At 42.7% G+C, this 18,648-nt stretch overlaps 2 protein-coding genes across 6 annotated transcripts in view; one reads left to right on the top strand and one right to left on the bottom strand.

The window, feature by feature from the left end:
* Window positions 1–2,515: 2,515 nt before the first annotated feature.
* On the bottom strand, window positions 2,516–13,705 carry dcp1b (decapping mRNA 1B). Of its 2 annotated transcripts, none has more exons than XM_018729769.2 (9): window positions 13,274–13,705; window positions 12,570–12,610; window positions 11,760–11,887; window positions 8,327–8,393; window positions 7,607–7,736; window positions 7,011–7,139; window positions 5,039–5,734; window positions 4,696–4,896; window positions 2,516–3,725 (listed from the first exon to the last, which is right to left on the bottom strand). In XM_018729769.2, the coding sequence occupies exons 1-9, from the start codon at window positions 13,430–13,432 to the stop codon at window positions 3,645–3,647; spliced, it is 1,632 nt and encodes a 543-aa protein (XP_018585285.1). In that variant the 5' UTR covers window positions 13,433–13,705; the 3' UTR covers window positions 2,516–3,644. The 2 variants fall into 2 exon arrangements, with proteins under 2 accessions (XP_018585285.1, XP_018585286.1); XM_018729770.2 differs by having other exon boundaries at window positions 4,696–4,824.
* The window catches only part of cacna1c (calcium channel, voltage-dependent, L type, alpha 1C subunit), a 184,721-nt gene continuing 176,342 nt past the window's right edge, over window positions 10,270–18,648 (top strand). For 3 of the 4 annotated variants that reach the window (XM_029247298.1, XM_018729988.2, XM_018729987.2), the window contains exon 1: window positions 17,029–18,091. In XM_029247298.1, coding sequence (XP_029103131.1) covers window positions 18,034–18,091 — 58 coding nt within the window. In that variant the 5' untranslated portion in view covers window positions 17,029–18,033. Of the gene's footprint in view, window positions 10,513–17,028; window positions 18,092–18,648 lie in introns of those variants that run through there. The other variant, XM_029247299.1, reaches the window with a different exon arrangement.

The following is an 18,648-nucleotide window of genomic DNA, read 5'->3' as shown; positions in this document are numbered from 1 at the left end:
ACTTCTACTTATTTGTACATGTAATACTGCCAATGGGTATATTCTAACAAACAGACTAATTCTTCGCATGTTCTCTCTCAATATATAGAAAATTCTGAAAATGGATAAAGGAAGAGAGTTAAATAAACAAAATGTGGAGAATGTATCTTTAAAAATGTATAACTTATGTTTATAAGTCTGTGTAGTTATTAAACATTGGTAGTAGTAGCAGTATATTAGTAAGAAATGCTGTAGATGTATTCTGTAGAAGATTTTCTTTTTACTTTTCTTTCTTTCACTCAGTTTTGCCTGTGTTCCTGATACCCCGCAACTTACATGTTTTGTCTCAGGTTCCTCTTTCTGCAATTGAAGTCCACTGGACTGGAATCCCCCAACCAATCTAGGGGAGTTAAAGGTGTTAAGTCTAATTGTGTACAATATTTCAGGAAACTGGGGTTTGACTGGGAGTGGAGTGTTCCCATCGTGGAAACCTGACCAGAATAGGAATGTTGATCCCTCAACATGTATAACTCAACCATAACATCAGAAGCAATGATCAAGCGTGTTAACCCAGCCATGAGCCAGATTCCTGGAGCAACTTCAGTAAACATTTAACAGGGACTGTTCTCAGATCATTATCATCATCCAAAATGACGATGGCTGTTTTCGTCAGAATGAAAAGGGTCTCAATTCTGAGAGAATTTCTTTGGAAATTTTTTCTGCCTTCTGTTTCCACCTGGTCCTCCTGTACAAATCATCTGTTCTTTCTGTTTGTGATCCATTGCTTAAAGGTTTAGTCAAACAAAGCCAGTGATAATGCCTTGGATACCAAAGATGCAGAAATCTCAATGTTAGCCAATCTAAGGTGAATTTGTTAAAAGGCACTGGAGGTGCAGCAGTCTAAGCGAGTGTGGTGTCTGTCAGACTATGTTTAGAAGTCTCATGTGGACAGTGGAGCAGCTAGTGTGACACCCCACATTAATCACGTGGAGTACTCTGGGAAACAGTGGAATCCACAATGTTGATCAGATGCATTACAGCTTAAAAGGTTCCCAGCTGTTTTGTAATGTGAAAGATTGTCTTCTCATGTTCTTGCTATGGATTTCTATTTTCGCCTGTGTGTATTTATGTTCACACGACAGTAGAGTTGTCAAATTATACTTGTACTTTTATTTATGCTATAAATGGCAAATTTATCCATGGGCATTCAGGTGTTTACACATCTAATCTAAAATCTAAAATTTTTAAAAAATTAAAATTGATTTTTGCTTTGGAAAAGGGAATGCTGCCTACATGTCTAAACTGACACAGTCTGTGTATAAGAGAGAAGTTTTATTTTCATATTGGGCAATGAACTAGGCTCTCTTCCTTATTATGGTCACTTGATTTCATAGGGGTTTGGCCGGGTCCTGCTCCATGGTGGGTCTGAGGTTCGAGTCCTGCTTGGGGTGCCTTGTGACGGACTGGTGTCCTGTCCTAGGTCTGTCCCCTCCCCCTCCAGCCCTGCGTTGCCGGGTTAGGCTCCGGTTCGCCGTGACCCCGCTAGGGAGTCAATGGATGTTTATGTGTGTGATTTCATAGGAAACAACAGTAATCCTTATGGGATCACTTTGCTTTCGTTAGCAACTTGTGACAAATGTCCACTTATAACAATTCCTGTTATCAGTGTTTTCTCTGAAAACTTACTGACTTTATTACACTAAGAATTGCTTGAAATATAAATATAACCCGGAGGTTTTACACAGCACAGGTTTCCTTCACTTACGAGTGTAATTCATTTTTGATCATCTGCAAGTGAAGACAAATATTACGAAAATAACTTATTACTACAAAAAATAGATGCATTCTAGAGGCACGGGAGTTTGGGTTCTGTTTAAAAAAAAAAAAAAAAGATCAGGCAGGAAAAACAAATACAAACTGAAGTCCAGAATATCTGAACACATTTGAACCCAGGCTTAAGAACCACATGTACAAAATCACTTATATAAAACTCTTTGGTAGGAGTCTGGCTCAGTTTCTGCATACTTTGCATGTTCTCTCCTATATGAATGAATGAGTGCAAGTGACAGCTCTGATTTGATACTTGCCAGCAGGTAGACTACTACCAAAAAACAGAGATGCACAGATGCTGTGCCCAGCAGGGAGATGGATGTTTTGAACTGAAATTCTTGTTCTCATTTCAGTTGTCACAAGGGTGACGTGTCATATCATTATGAAAAAATTTGATGGTACAAATTACATTACTCATAACATGGAATTCTCATAAACAGAGCTCTCATGTACAAGAGAAGCCTGTATGTATAACTTGATGCTAGTTTTAAAAGACAGTCCATAAATAAACTAATGGAAATACACATTAACAATATATATTAATAGTATAAACAAACAAGAAACATGATTCTAATATGGCAGTTTGGCTACTTGAACTACTGTAGTGATTAAACCAAGTATTATGGTATTAAGACAGACCAAACTACACACATACACACATTTTCAGACCAAACTAATTATCCAAAAAAGAAAATAAATGCTTTCCTTCAATTTTAATGTTCTACTCCTTACAAGAGATACAAAATGGACATAAGATATAACTAAGAAGTTAGAGTGAGAGACCATGCTGGATTTCTGGTTTCCTGTACAACACATTGCAACCAAACAGCACAGTACAAAAATATGTTCTCTATTTCATTCATTCTTTTAAAATATATTTTCTTAATCATTAATTTGTCAGATGGAAAAATATGTGGAAATGGAATTGCACAGAGAGCAGCCAGTAGCCAGCAAAGAGTGGTTTTGTTTCTAAGATAGCGTGCACTGTACACAAACCCATGTTTCTATAGGCTCAGTGTTTTCCATAGCAAAGGCATCCACTTTCTGCTATACTTGTGAGACTGGAAACAGGAGCACTTGCCATGGTACATCTCCACAAGGGCAGAATCAATTTCAAACCATGAACCTGCCTACCACTGTGTCATATTTTGACATGTAGTCAAAGGGACAGTTAAGAATCAGACCTTAAAGATGTGATCTGAATTGTAAAATTCCATAACGTTGCCTTATAATATTAATTGCCTATTAATACAGAGAACCAAGTTCAACACAACAGCCAGTTTTTGAAGGGCAGCAGTGGTTATTCTCTTACTGTAGGTGACACAAAAGGAAATTTTAGTTGATACGATTATTAATACAAACTGTCCTAAACATCATGGAAGATCCATAATGGATCCCTAAAGCTGGAGTATAATTAGAGAGGTGACCAAAATACAAGTGTGTGGTGAAAAATAGTAGCCATGCTCTAAATCATACTGGTCTTGTTAAAATTTGAAAAGTGAACCAAATGGAAAATATTCTACAAGGCATCAGTGAAAATTTGAGCCTTGCCATCATTTGTTTAAATGCGACTGTTGGCTACACTTGCCAGTTTTATGATTATGGATTATTAATCTTGGGAACTGCATTTTCATTTATTCTTTCAGTAAAAACCATCATCCGTTTAAAAAAAAAAAAAAAAAAAAAAAAAAAAAACTTATAAAACCCCGCTCTAAAATACAAAGGTACAATAGTCCACGTGCGTACGGATACACATGAAAAAGCTTTTTCTAAGATAAGAGAGTAAACTGATTTAAAAATGATTGTACTCGTGTCTGTTCTTCCATTCCCCAGATTTAGAAGTTTTTTGCTGTGCTGTCTTTGGTGATGGAGGACACGTACGCTTCGTAGATGGTATCCAGGAAGGCAGCATCATTCTGAAAATCGGTACAAGAACAAGTTTCAGTCATTAGTTTGACTAATTTTAAACATTTCCGTAAGTAGTTTATCACAAGACCAATTCATTTGCATCAAAGATCAATCATTGTTTTACTGCACTATGCACTCATGAATAAGAAGTTGGGGTCATTGTTCAGAACAAGCCACTCTAGCTCTATTGGTTAATGTAGTCTTTAAATGTGTTGGCTACATTTTACACTCACTCTCCTTCCACCAACTCCAAATCTCTCTTGACATAATGAGGTCTTTTAGTTTTCAGAAGTTTAAGTCTAGCATTTAGTTTGGGAAGTACTCATTTCAGCTGTCTGCACATCAGAAAATTTAAACTTGAGAAATGAGCTAGGTAGACAACAAGTGCTTTACCCTTTCACAATGAATACGATACAGTTAAATAAAGTACAAGGCCAAACCAGAGCAAGCTTGTCTCAATGTTCAGTAATTTAGGATGTTTACATTTGGCTAGGGGGCGCAGTGGGTTGGACCGGGTCCTGCTCTCCGGTGGGTCTGGGGTTCGAGTCCCGCTTGGGGTGCCTTGCGACAGACTGGCGTCCCGTCCTGGGTGTGTCCCCTCCCCCTCCGGCCTTACGCCCTGTGTTGCCGGGCAGGCTCCGGTTCCCCGCGACCCCGTATGGGACAAGCGGTTCAGAAAATATGTGTGTGTGTGTGTGTGTGTGTGTGTGTGTGTGTGTGTGTGTGTGTATACATTTGGCTATAGATTAAGTGTCTGTATCTGAGCATTGACATTATTTGAGCGAAGTCAACTACTACGATATAACAAACAGCTGTGTGTGTAAAATTATGAACTTTGGGGATATTTAACATGTCTTCAATATCAGCCTCTGTTATCGAGACAAATGGTAAAGAGCAGTGCTCAAGACACTATTTCATAAACAAATTTTGTCTGTTACCCCCTCCCTGCCTTGCTTTGCCGACCAGACACATACTCACCTGTATGAGATGCAGGAGCGTGGCCTGGAGCTGGCTTCTGGTTAGAACCCTCTGCTCTTCTGTGACCCTTGGAGTGAGTAAGGAAGCTGAAGGGAAGCATGTTTCTGGCCCCCCCTTGGTTGACTTGGTCTGCGTGAATACCATGGGTGAGAGCAGCAGGCTAGGAGCAACAGTGGCAGGAATGCGCTGGGGGGAGATCACCTGGGGGAGCAAATACTCTTACACTATTGGAAAGATATCACAAATAACTTTAACCAAGTGAATTTAAAGGTTTTATGATCAAGAGGCTAAAAGGTTGCATGCTGCAGTCTCATGGGTGTTATTCTTCTACCAGCTGCATTACCTGAAACAGCAAGTTTGATCTGTGAAGTCCAGAGGTGGGAGCCTTGTCAGGCCAGGTGGGTAGCTCCTGGAAGCGTGGTGCAAGAGCAGGCCGAGGGGGGTCTGTACTCAGGTTCTGCTCCTGCTGCACCAACTGCAGCCGCTGGAGAAGCTCTTGGGGGGAAACCTGGGACGGCTTGCCAGGACTGAAGAACACTGGCTGTGCCAGGTCAGACTGGGTTAGGTCAGGCTGGGCTGGCCGGAGGCTGGGCAGGAGAGGAGGAGGCTGAGAAGTAGCAGGGGTGGGTCCAGGTACAGGAAGTGTTACAGGATGGGAACAACAGGTGGTGGTGGAGTCTGGGAATAGTCTCTGGAGCGGGTTTCTGCTATGACACTGGTGGGCCTGTGGTGCCCCGTCATTCTCACTCAGGCGGTTCTCGGGAGACTCAGACACAGGCTGTAGCAAGTCTCCCCCAACCCGCCCAGGAGGGGCCACCATCAGCTTCTGGATTGCCAAGCAAGGCTCTGGGAGGGCAGCAGGTGCTGGGTTCATCCCGCCCTGCTGGGCAGACTCCTCATATGACAGGGAGCGGGCCACTGAAGGTCGTCCTCCACTCCCTTTGACTCCCAAACCTGTCTGAGAGGAAAGGAGATCCGATCCAGACTGGCTACCAAAAAGAGCTGCTAAGGAGAGCTGCTTGGGCTTCATGTCACTGTCCTGTGGAGAAAAGAGATAAAGAGGCTGCCAGTCACTTCTATCCTGAATAACAGAGACTAGAGCAGTAAAAAGTTATGCACTCTGCTTTATTGGATATCAATAAAGGAACTGCCCACTTGATAACCTCAATGAAATACTGATGTTGGTACCCAGTTGGTGTGGTTTGTTAGTGTGGTTGGTGAGTTAGGCTTAGTTGGTTGATTTGGCTTTGTTGGGTTTGGTTGGTGGTTAGCCTTGGTTTGGTTTTTTTTTTGGTGATGGATCAGATGTGGTTTGTTGGTTTGGTTTTGTTGGTGGGTGTGGTTCAATGGTGGGTTGTTAGGCTTGGTTTTGCTAGTGGTATGGGTTGATGGTGCTGAGTTGATGTGTTAGACTTGGTCTGTTTGGTTTGAGGGTTAATTTTTGTGGTGGTGGGAGTAGGCTTGGTTGGTTTCTGTTGGTGGTTGTGACTTGGTCTGTAGGTTTGGCTTTGTTGGGTGTGGTTTGTTGGTTGGTTATTGTTAGTGGATTGGCTGGATGGGTGGTTTGTTGGGTTAGGCTTGCTTTTGGTGTTTTGTTGGTGGGTGTGGTTTGGTGTTTGTATTTGTGGGTTAGGCTTGGTTTGGTTATTTGGTAGGTTAGATCTGGTTTGTTGGTTTGGTCTTTGTTGGCGGGATTAGTTTCGGTTTGGTGGGTGGGCTAGGTCAGTTAAGCGTCTTGGTTTCAGGGCACGAAGATGTATGTTGGCTATGCTGGGTGTTGTTCTCTGTGACTTCAGGTTGGTGGTTGGACTGGGTCCTTCTGTACAGCCGTTGGAAAATACGCACGGGGTATAACATCTTTTCCTGCATATCTTGAATGTAGGTGCTGCTTGCTCGGGCTATGCACAGCGTGATTGCTGATTTTCTCGGGAATAAGCACATAAGGCACCATAAATCACCATTCTCAAAAGGTTATGTATTTGTGCAGGATCTCAACAAGGACAAAAAATCTCCCAAAAGTACAGAGACCTTTAGTGTCTCTCTGAAGCTGTAGTATGGGTATGACACAGAAGAGCCTGAAGCTAGCCTGCCATTCCAATCTCTTCAGAAGATGAACCCAACTTGGCATGACTAATGAGCCACATGAAGCTAAAATACTCCTATTGTCCCCACAGACTCCACCAAGGGATTAAAGCAGTATACTTAAATCTGAGGAGAATGTGAAGTTGCCTCCTTAATTTATTGAATGTGTGGTGTATGTGATGAATGGAATGTGAGTTGAGTGTGCAGGGTGTGTGAGAGCAGGACAGAAGTACCTGATGGGGCTGCTGGTGAACAGGTGCTTGCCTTTCCAGGGGTTTGACAGGGATGGGCTTGATCAGGTTAGGGTTGTCATGGATCATACTCCCACTGGCTATTTCCTTTGGCTCTGAGCCAGGCTTAGCCTGAAGGACCACACAGGGTGTGAAGGGCCAGAAAGGCAGAAGTAGTGGATGACAGGGAGAAAGCAGCCACAAAAAAAAAAAAAAAAAAAGAGCACCGTACTCTGAAGGCGGCCGATTCACGTTCCAGGTCAGGCCATATTGTACCCTTAAACGAGATACATTTACCTTATCGGGAGCTAAATCCTTAACTATGCAAAGTCACAGTAACTTATTTCAGATACCACAGTTTCAGCAATATTAAAAGCAAACAAATTAAGGATAATAAGAGTAACGACATTTCAAGAAATAAAACATGGAATAAAAATATTTTAAGACTTCTTTTCTGCTAGCTCAGCTAAGAGTTTATTTGTATGCTACATATGATTTGACCTTATCCAGGTTTGCCTCAAGACCAGTGCCTTATTTTCGACTAGTGGAGCCATCCTTCAGTGCCACCCAGTGGCAACCATGTGCACAGGCACCCACACCTTGTCATACTCATCACGGGCTTTAGTCAGCATCTGTAGAATATCGACTGCTTTGCCATCGCTGGCTGGAACAGCTCCTGGAGGTGTTTGTCCACCCTGCTGGGCGAGGTGCTGTTCCTGCCTCGTCAGACTAGGAAAATATGAAGCGGGGGGAGGAAAGGGCAGTAGAGAAATGCTAATGAGAGTTGCCTTTAACCACTGAGCAAGAAATATACTAGCTGGGGAAAGCTTATTGCAGCAGCCTTAAATAAATATTCCAATACTGTAAATATTCCAGTCTGTAAGAGAAAACAATTACAGTACAAGTATGTTGCCAGAACCAAAGTTCTACAGTGTTACTAAGATGGACACTAGCTGATATTAATATGATCCATTTGCAATGTGATGTTCCCATAGAGGCTGTATATGTGTATATGTGTGTGGGTTTCCTTTTCTGTATCTTTAAAAGAACCTACAGTACTGTGAGAGCAAAAAGTGCTGATGTGAGACCGATGTGTATATGGCCCTCAGAGAAAGCAGCAATGCAATGGCCACTTGCAGGTTCACAGCAGTGGTTGGGCCTTGGGTGAGAGGTATTTAGCAATGGGCTGTGCGTTGGGAAGTTACCCTACTACCAGGGTTATAAATTCAAAGCTAGCTGTAAGCTGCTCTAAGACATGCAAGTTGTGCTGAACATTGCAGTCTAGTAGCATATAGCAATGTAGTCTACGGTACACATACTTCTTCATGAGCTCTGCTATGCGCTGGCAGTCCTCCTTGTCATAGAACCAGATTCCGTAGATAGACACTGTGGGGAAAGGGATTAAATGTTATTGAATTTTGCAAGATAAATTAAAACAATTTCCTAGGGGGTTAATTTTTTTTTAAACGATATCTAAACATAACCATTTTAAGTCAACATGAATATTTTATTACTTTGATGAAATAAACCAGAAGACAGAATGATGAAAGAAGGGAAAGAGCTATTAAATTAATGTGTGCTGGTTAGTTTTAAAACAATCTAGAGATCCTTCCTCATAGCCTTCATAACTACTGAGGAGGATCTGTGCAATACATGCTTCCATGGTACCAAGCAAGGTTGGGATGGACCTAGCAAGTATCCAGTTAAACCCCAGAGCACAGGGTCCATGCAAACTGTTATCCTGTAGCAGTTCTGTAGACAATAGTGTCAACAATGTACACCACCACCATCCAATTGTAAAAGCAAGTTAACTACTTTGGTTTAAAATTGATTAAATCAGGTGCATGGGTGGACCAAATATGTATTGGACCCACAGTGCCCAACAGACTATGACACACACAACCTCTAACCAACGGCTACTTTCCATGTAATGGCATTCATCATCATGGGAAGTCTGGATGCGCAAATAGCAGTGGCTGTGTCAGTTTAAATGTACACAGCACACAGCAGAGAATGACTAAGTTATTTCGGTTAGGATTTATTTTTCAGCTAAATCCTCATCGGATCCTAAATAAAGTAGAAAAAAATATAGCTGGGAAAAACTGTCTGAAAATGAAGTGCCATGGGACCTATGATGCCAAAAAAGTAACAGTTGATCTGTTTTCCATGACAACCTTAAGTTCCCAAATGTACGCATAGGTTCTCATAGATGGCATATTTTGGCTATTATTTCTGGGAAAACAAGGCCATGAAAATAAAATTCTGCCTTCAAGACCACAACAATGTTTAATGAAATCTGCAGCTAAAGTCTCCTTTATAAACAAAGGAAAACAAAATGGATCAATACACAAAAAGCACGTAACGACATAAGTTAGTTTAATACTTTTTATTCAAGTTTATTTTGAATTAACAGCAAAAAAAGTTTGTTGCTTCTAATCTCTCTGACTTGCATGGGGAAGGCAGTTCTAGAGTGCACACACACACACACACACACATTTTCAGAACCGCTTGTCCCTCACGGGGTCACGGGGAACCGGAGCCTACCCGGTAACACAGGGCGTAAGGCCGGAGGGGGAGGGGACACACCCAGGACGGGACGCCAGTCCGTCGCAAGGTACCCCAAGCGGGACTTGAACCCCAGACCCACCGGAGAGCAGGACTGCGGTCCAACCCACTGCGCCACCGCACCCCCCTTCTAGAGTGTATATCGTGACAAATTTCTAATCACTTTTGTGTCAATGTAAAAGTTACAGGCTTATCTTAGGATAAGACCAATGGTTTTAGAGGAAAAGGGGAAGGCTAGAGGAAATGGGGAACAGCGGAGCTGTGGGAGAAGCAGCCTTGCAGTCCAGAGAGAGAGAAGGAAAGAGGGCGGGGGTTGTAGGGGGTGGTTGCAAACTGGAGGCAAATACTCTGCGTGACTGAGCTAAGAGCCATGCTGACAGTCGCACTGAACACTTCTCCTAACCTCCACTGGACTCTCACAAAGATAACAACTCAAAAAAAGAGAGGGGAGGAAGATAAGAGGGGATAGAACGGACGGAGCAACAAAAAAAGTGGACTATGAAAAGATCACCGAGCACAGAATGCTTATCTTCCAGAGCGGGCAACAAGAAGTGAGACTCGGAGCAGCTAAACTTTACTGATCATTCTTGAAGCCCTAAAGCAGTGCACTCAGCATCAGAAAGGACCTCCAGCACAACACACTAGGAAAAAGGAGCATCCGACCAACCTTGTGAAGCCGCAGGTGACAAGGGGCAGCAGGAGGGTAGAAGTTGTTTTTTTTTTTTTTCCCTTTCTTTTTGGCTCTTTGCAAAGCATCGTCTTTTTTATTGTGGGGAAAGCAAGCGTTACCACCTTACCCCCCGACTTTGGGAGACAATGTTCAGGGGGCTGTTCCGCCGCAGACAGAGGCATGAGCGCCTGGAGGAGGAGCCTGAGCTGAAGTTCAAAGGGAAGCTCATTTCTGAGACCCATCTAGACTGCAAATACGTTCGGCCCGGAGGTAAGCGCTTGTGTTAGCGTCACTGAGTACCGTCTGTGAGCTGTCAGCCTAGAGCTATTTTAAACTCCCCAGTGTGGCTCCAGCTTTGCTCGTTTGAGGGAAAGATGACCTAATCTTCTGGAAAAGTTTCCAGTGTAAAAATGCCAGTTTAGTTGAATGTATATTTATAATGTGCTGATTGACCCATGGGAAATTCAGGCTTTTGTTTGCCATCATCTTTTCTGGACATGAATGAGATGCTACTTAAGACACAGCTCTTGATTTCTGAACAGTACTAAACACTTCTGTGTAAAACCACACAAAACTATAGTCTCTGGTTTATATGTTGAATTCATTAGTCAAGATAAATGATTAATAACCCAGTCTATGAACAGAAGAACACAATATGCTAATATTCTAATTTTTCCATTCAACATAACATCCCTTAAATTTAAATGTATTGAGTTAACCATTCCAGGCAATAGTAACTCTTAAAAGAAAAAAGTCAAAAGAAACTTCAAAGCCCCATTTCTCTGGACATCTTTTCAATGCAAATAGTATAAAGCACTGAGTACACCTTGTTAAATCATGGAACTTCCACCTTTTTGTGTGAGAAAACAGAGCTTCTCTGTGACTATGATGTGAACTCATGATAGCAAGGCACTAAGATTCTTCAAGTGATTTAGTACAGAGGAGACTCATGGGGGTTTCATGTACCACTAAAACCCAAAGAAACTCCTCTGTTTGCATGAATGGGTTGGTGTTTGTGTTAATAACTACACATTTGCTTACTTGTGCTGCTACCCAAGGGATATTTTATCTTATCTGACTTGACTGGATGGGTCCCCTAGTGCTGGCAGAACACTCAGAGCAAACCAGCACAGACACACTCAAACTGGGGCCTGCAGCCACTGAAATACCTCTGCACCATAAAAGGAGACGTGCACCCTTAAGTGCAGGAACAGTCTGCTCCTCTCTCAAGGCGCTCTCTAGGACCGTTCAGTTTAAATTAAACGATTAAATTAGGGACTCAGGAGCTACCAAGGAATTTTAACCCTGTTGTAAAAAGTGGACTTTGCTTATTTGTTCCATATGATTCTCTTTCGGCTTCACCTATGAAAGGTCAAAAGAATTACTGTATTAAAAGTACTGTGTCAAAGGGATTACTGTTCCAAAATATTAGCATTTAAATGTTATACAACATTTGTACACATACACACAGACATGACCTTGAGGGAAGCCGTAGTAATTTCAAAGCAGGCACTTACATCGGGCATTCCTGTAGAGCAGAAAGGGGTCTTGCAGCTGAAAATCTAGTTCCTTCGTGATTGGTTCTGTTTGGTTGTCCATGCTCAGACGATTCATAATGGTAAAACCATGTCTGGGTGAGGCCAGTCTAAAGCAAGAAAGAAGTCAAACACACAACCAGCATTCAAACGTATACATCTGCTGCTTGCAGATGCAGTGGCTGGTGTAGTGTTAAAATATGTTACTTGGCAATCTTAAGACCTGGGTTTAAATACTTGCTCTGACTGCTGTTCTCTTGAGCAAGGCACTTATCCTCCACTGCGCCAGTAAAATAATAAATAATATGTAGCTAATAACAGAATGTAACACTATGTCAACTAAATAATGGTTGCATAAGGGTAATTTCACTGTATATTTTAAAAAAATAAATGGTCATTACTGCATCTTTCAGGAATGAAATATTTCATTTAGGAAGAGTAATTTTAATAAAAAAAGTCACAAAAACACTGGACAGTTATATTTAATGTATAAAAATATTGCACACTGATGTGTCAGTGTCGACTCAGTTCTTGAGGTCTGTATGTACATCATACACGTTTAGAACATGTGAAAGCCATAGAACTTCCAGAAATTGGAAAATAGTCAAGCGTAGTGCTTTACTTTCACCTGAAGTCAGCCCATTGGTTCTTTGTTGTGACTGGTAAATAGGCTATTGATGGAGTGGTCACTATGGGGTAACACTAGCTAAGGAGGCTTCACAAAACCACATCGAGGACAAGCTCACAACTTCCAGCTGGTAACAAAAATATGCTTTCCCTAGCCCTGTGTACCTGGTGTACACAAAGAGGGTTCCTTCCACATCTGTCTTCTCCTGTAAAACAAAAAACAAAAACAGCATCATGCTCCGGTTACTTAGTTTAAAGACAAGTCCGACATGGTCATGGACAGCGTCACTACGCCACTCTGCCTCAATGAAAGGGCAAACACTGAAGTGTTTTCCTTCTACATGTTGTCTCGTGATGAATGTTCTCAAGTTAATAAAAGGCTACAAGGGAAGTCCATTTTCTTGGTGTGTGAGACAACTGGCAAGATCTCTTCGCTGTTACACTAGATAGTATAAACTTTATGGCGCTCCAGACAGATGACACACTGCAGCCCTGAAGACTGGGGGGGGGGGAGGGGGGAAATTTAGAACGCCAAAATAACCTAATCCAGCACAGGTACAGTAAGTCTATTTATATTAAAATGTCTCAGGGCATGATGAATTGTTTTATTTAAATATAATAATCTAAAGCAAGGTAATTTTCATGGAAGTGCATGATTAATTAAATTACAGAAACTGGGAAGAGGGTCACATTGTGCTGGTGCTAACTGACATGCCCTAGTCCTTTAAAAAAAAACACCCTTAAACACGTGGCAATGAAGCGATACGTAACTTAAGAGTAGCAAAGAAAAAGCTGGAAACGCCAACGCCGGTGTCTCTTCGTGTTTACTACTGCGCGCGCCACGCTCCTCGAGTCCTCCTGCCGCTTACCCACTCATTTGCTTTATTACTGAAGGTGTAGAGCGCCACCTGACTGGCCACGTCTACGATGTTGTTGATGTAGGGGTCTTGTCTCTGCAAAGCGGCCAGGCTGATGTCCAGGCCTTTAGCCAGGAGCGCGGGGCCAGTGCCGCTCGTGCTGGCGGTCATCGTCCTGCCGTCTCTCCACGACAACAACGTCAACGCGACGGACGGATAACTAACACTCACAAAGACCCGGCAGAGCCGTAACGAACCTGTCACTCCCGCACCCTTCTAAACTAAAGCGCAAAAAATCGGGGAAGCCAGGAGAATATGCACGAACTGAACTCTTTACGTTACTGACTAACTATTGTTGTGGTATGCATTGCAACCTGTTCCTTCGAGAGGAGCCATGTTTCCTTTGAGTGATTATCAATAATCCAGGCATTACTAGCCGCGCGCAGCCGAACGATACAGGACCGTCAGTCGATGTCAGAGATACAGATGAGGGAGTTCGAATGGCAATCGATAGAAACGTACCCGAAGGAAGGGACTTCCTCATAGCACGTGTCCTCGTTAAAACATGTTTGTAAACGATTTTATTATTTGTTCCCCAAGCAGTCTCTACTAGACCAGACGTTATTTTACTGGTACTCAGTTCCAATATTTCACTTCCTGAAGTATTTCCCATTAAAACACAGTCAGGACTGAAATCAGAAATGGCAGAGTGTCGTTGCTGTCCTTGGAATGGAATGGCTGTTCCGTTGCTCTTGCAGAACTTTAATGTGGGTAAGATTTGTGTAAAACCCATTATTCTGTTAGGATCTTGCAATACTTGATTTTGGGCTAAAGAGGGCAGCACTATCTTCTTCAGTCGAGTCGTTCCACGCCGAGCCGAATTTGAACCGGGCAACATGCCTTAATCTGGCCTTCTTGAAATGGATGGGTTTTTTTTTTTTTTTTTTTTTTTTTTTTTTTTTTTTTTTTTTTTGCATTTCTAGCAATGACTGTTCTAAAACGTTTCTGAAAACTTCCTAAAACAACTGATTATTGCACTTTTTGGAAATGTGCGTTCTTTTAAGTTAGCTAATAATTTAGCTTTAACTTTCCCAGGCCAAGGTCCCTCAGGTCACCTCAAGGGACACTTTATCAAAATAACTATAAAAAAGAGCCTTTAAACATGGACTTTTCAGTGTTGGTATTAAAACTTGCCTGATAATATAGAAATATATATTCTGTTGAAATGGAATCAGAACATCTGAACTTGTCTGACATGTATGGTAGTAGACTGTAGAGGCGCTTTCCTGTTTTAAAGCTTTAGGAGCAAAAAATTCTTATTTTGGTCACAACACATAAAGTGTGATCATTCTGAAGAGGCCGTGACTATTCTGACTTTTCAAATTGTATACTCTTGTTTTACTGGAAAACAAAGCACTTGATTTGAAGCACTTTTTGTGGATATGAGGTGAGACGTTCAACTCTACTTCTTTCTGGACTGCAGCGCACAGAATAATAAGGCAAATTATTGGTGACAGGGATTCTGTGTGACAGGGTGATGGACTGCAGTTACCCTGAACTGCTTATGATTTTTGATTTTGTGTCTCAGAGCATGGTAATACTTTACTATGTTGAGTGGGCACAACAAATTTATAAGGTTAACACTGCTGCACATGTAATTTCTACATTTCCGATGGAGGGATAACATCTGATGGATTCCTCTGAGCAGGTAGAGGAATATCTTTGAGTACTTTGAACACCAAACACATAACCTCAGTTGCTTTTGTGATGCACTAATGAGAGCTCCCGGGCATCAATATCTCACGGTCTTTGTAGTTTTTCCTGTTTTGTTTTTAACAACAGCATAAAAGAAGTGGATCGCAACAGACAGAATCGGTATATTGGAAAATATATACAGGTGCAGTTCAATAGATTACAATGGCAAAAGGCTACAATGTTCTAATGTGGCAGTTTCTTAAAATTTCCAAAAAGGTGGCCAAACCTTCCAAAACATGTTAACGTTATGATGCAGTTAACATTAGCTTTTCCAGTGGCACTGAGTTATACAAATCTTCAAGAGTCAAGAGAGGCTTTAGGCTTCATTGTCATTTCAACCATTTACAGTTGGTACAGTATACAGTGAAACGAAACAATGTTCCTCCAGGACTATGGTGCTACAGTACATAAAACAACAGAGTTACCATACACAGACTACAAAAAGTGCACATGTGCAAGACTTGTGCAAACAGCACTAGGCATTACTCTTACATACATCTTGTATGTTTTGTTAAATGTTTTAGAGAGCACTGCTGTTTAAATTGTGGTCCAGGACTTAAATGTTTCATTACAGTTCCTCTTTAAATCAACCAAATCCATGAAATATAAGTATTGCTCTAAATCTGTAAATATTATCTGTATATTTCATCACATTATATATTTATGTAGGTAACTTATTCGTATACACTGTCTATACACAAATGTATATATGTGTGTGTGTTTATAGTTCATAAATTATACTGTGATTACATCCTTGGGACTACAGAAAGTTTAAACAGAGAAAGAAAAACAAAAACGAAAGAAGGCAGTCCAGTGAAGGAAATTAATGCACTATTCAATTTCTGGGACGTACATTCCTCGAGAATATCTAACCGCAGCTACAAACAAACTTGTGATTTCACTGAGTCACTGAAGACAAGCATGAGCAACTTTATAAACATTTTTAACTGGCGTCTTAGATTATGTCTTATTTTGGTGACATTATCCACAGAGTTTAGAGATGCAGTAAGTCCCCCCCTTAAGTGTTTGGGTGCCAGTGTTTTGAGAACCATGTGTTTGGTGGAGGGACTGGAGTGGCTCAGAGCGTCGAAGAGGATCAGCAAATGGAGGACCAAAGTGAGGGTATGACCGCAGAGGGTAAACAGATGCAGAAACACAACCCGGGTGAGAAAGCCACATTAGGCACGGAGAGGCTTCCATGCATGCAAGAGACAAAGGGGACCTAGAAATGCAAAATGTGTCCCCTCCCCCTCCGGCCTTACGCCCTGTGTTGCCGGGTAGGCTCCGGTTCCCCGTGACCCCATATGGGACAAGCGGTTCTGAAGATGTGTGTGGATACTACACCTATAGGAGGGAAAATTCATATAGAACAACATAACGATAACCTGCCCTTATATATAAAAAGGAACCCATCCATGACCATGCTGCTAAAGGTACCATTTTTAAGGGCAATTTGATCTTTCCTATGAAAACATTAAAGAGCAGTGCCTCCACATACTGGACTGCATTAGCTGTTCTACAGGGTTATGGGAAGTAGAAAAGAAAAAGGAAAATGGGAGATAAGACATATAAAGAAAACACAAGTCAAGAGTGAAAGATTGGAACACGCACAGATCATGCACGAGGGAAAGGAGTGTGTTATTTGAGAATGAAGTGCACACACACCTCTTCAATCACACCGTAGGTGAGCGCTTACGTGAAGCGCACGTGTCCGTCAAGAAAAGTCGGACGTTGGCACCTTTCAAGTAAGGAAGTGCGTTATTTGAGAAGTCTGCCTTTTTTTCTGGTTCCACTGACATGAGCCTTACACAAGGGGTCATATCTCATGGTACGTTTAGTTTCGGAACCTGTCAAGATCCTACTTTATAACAGACATCTGCCACATTTAGGCAAAACTATGGTTTAGACATGTTGCTCTTCTTTCGTGGAGAATGAAGTTTCTTCGTTTTCCTTACGTTATGAGTTTCCGAATAAGGGGAGAAAAGTTGAGAGTTTTCCTGTTGGTCCGGCCGGGGATGTGACTCGAGGGACGTTCGAGCGCGGTGTGCTGTGGAAAGGAGAAGCGAGACGATCATCCAGGACAGGTTCACGTCTTAGTTGTGTGGCCTCCTCCTCCTCCTCCTCCTCCTCCTTCTTCTTCCCCGGCTGCCAATGGGCGAAGGAATGGAGCGCTCGGCGCGAGCACCTCTCCTTTTCCTGCGCGCGCTGGAGACGGCGGGGCTGCAAACCGCCGAGCGTTTATATCGCATTTCGTAGCGCAGTAACATCTGGAAGGAGTCAGGGAGTCTACAGGGGAGGGGGCTCGGTCGTCAGCCCCTCTCCCTCCTCCACCCACCCAGCCACCCACCCTCTCCTCCAGCAGACAAGTATCACTGCAGAGAGACGAGCCTCCGCGCTCCTCCATCCGCCGAGAAGCCCCCACTCACTCGCTCTTCTGGTGTGGAATTGCCACGATCTGGATCTCCCCATGAGGCACGACGAGAATTCGCCCCTTTTTGGACACCGCTGGTGGGATCATTTATAAAGGAAGATTTAACCCATTGAGAGCAGTTCTGGAATATATAATATATAATCTTTATATTTTCTTGAGCCGACAGCATCTGTCTTCTCCTCCTGGTTCTGCGGCGCCGGCGCCCCGATTTCTGTCCTTCTGAAGGTTTCCAGTAGAGCCGTTCGAGCCCAAATCGGAGGCGCTTCGGTACCACTGTGATTACTGCTAGCAGCAAGTGGTGCTGGTATCATGTTTCTTAGGTAGGGCCCGGATGTACCGAGGGATGCGCTGCTCCGTTTTATTAGGTGGTTCCAGCGAATGTCTCTTTCTCTTTTTTAACTCCATAATGGGGATCAGGTAATATTAACTGAAAACGCCAAGAGGGATATCTCAAGATTTCCGCTGTTCATTTTATTATTTTTTTTCTTTGATTTTCTCCCCCTCCTTTCTTTATTTTTTCCCCCCTTCCCTTCTTCCTTTTACAACCTTTTCCTTCATTTACCAACGGATAAGCTGGACCACATTTATGGTAAATGAAAGCAAAAACATGTACATACCGGAGGAAAACCTTGAAAACCATCAAGGTAAGGTTAATACCGGTGTCATCTGCGATTATTCGTGGCGGCACTGATTTGAGAGAGATGCTGTGTGTTTTTTAATTATGTGTACAGAGGTGGGGGTCGGGTGGTGGGGGTGGAGGTGTAACCATTCCATCTTGAACTGTTTCGTTTAACACTAAAACATTAGTATTAACACTGGCATGTACCAAACCTCCGTAGTCATGCATGATGTCCTACCGTGTCACACAGCCTTACTGTTTTCATTGCATACCTGTGAAAACATGGGCGCTGTGCGAATGTTGAATGAAAGGGTTAAGCTGGATGTGTGGCAGAGAGAAGGCGCTGCATTTTGATCTTTTTTGTCACCGCGAGCGATATCATACGGTTATGATGGGATCGTGGTGCCGCGGCGGAGGAAGGCAGCCTCAGTCACCTGCGGAGCCCGAGGATGGGCGAGCGGTCACACACACACACTGTGACAGTCCCCGGGGCGTTCATTAGCGCGCGCGCGCGCGGTGGACGCACACGACTTACTAACTTACTGTGAATGTTACACACCTCCAGCTGCAGGGTCTTCGCGG

The sequence above is a fragment of the Scleropages formosus genome, chromosome 21, assembly GCF_900964775.1.
Source record: "Scleropages formosus chromosome 21, fSclFor1.1, whole genome shotgun sequence".
NCBI classification, from domain to species: domain Eukaryota; kingdom Metazoa; phylum Chordata; class Actinopteri; order Osteoglossiformes; family Osteoglossidae; genus Scleropages; species Scleropages formosus.
This window is presented reverse-complemented; position numbering and strand designations above follow the sequence as displayed.

Bases quoted from the DNA above. Each gene is read 5' to 3' on its own strand.
- dcp1b (XM_018729769.2), bottom strand. From the start codon at position 13,432: ATGACCGCCAGCACGAGCGGCACTGGCCCCGCGCTCCTGGCTAAAGGC. The intron at 12,611-13,273 runs GTAAGCGGCAGG...TTTGTTTTACAG, and splicing joins GTAATAAAGCAAATGAGTGG to GAGAAGACAGATGTGGAAGG. The intron at 7,140-7,606 runs GTGTGGGTGCCT...GTGGTCCTTCAG, and splicing joins CCCGTGATGAGTATGACAAG to GCTAAGCCTGGCTCAGAGCC.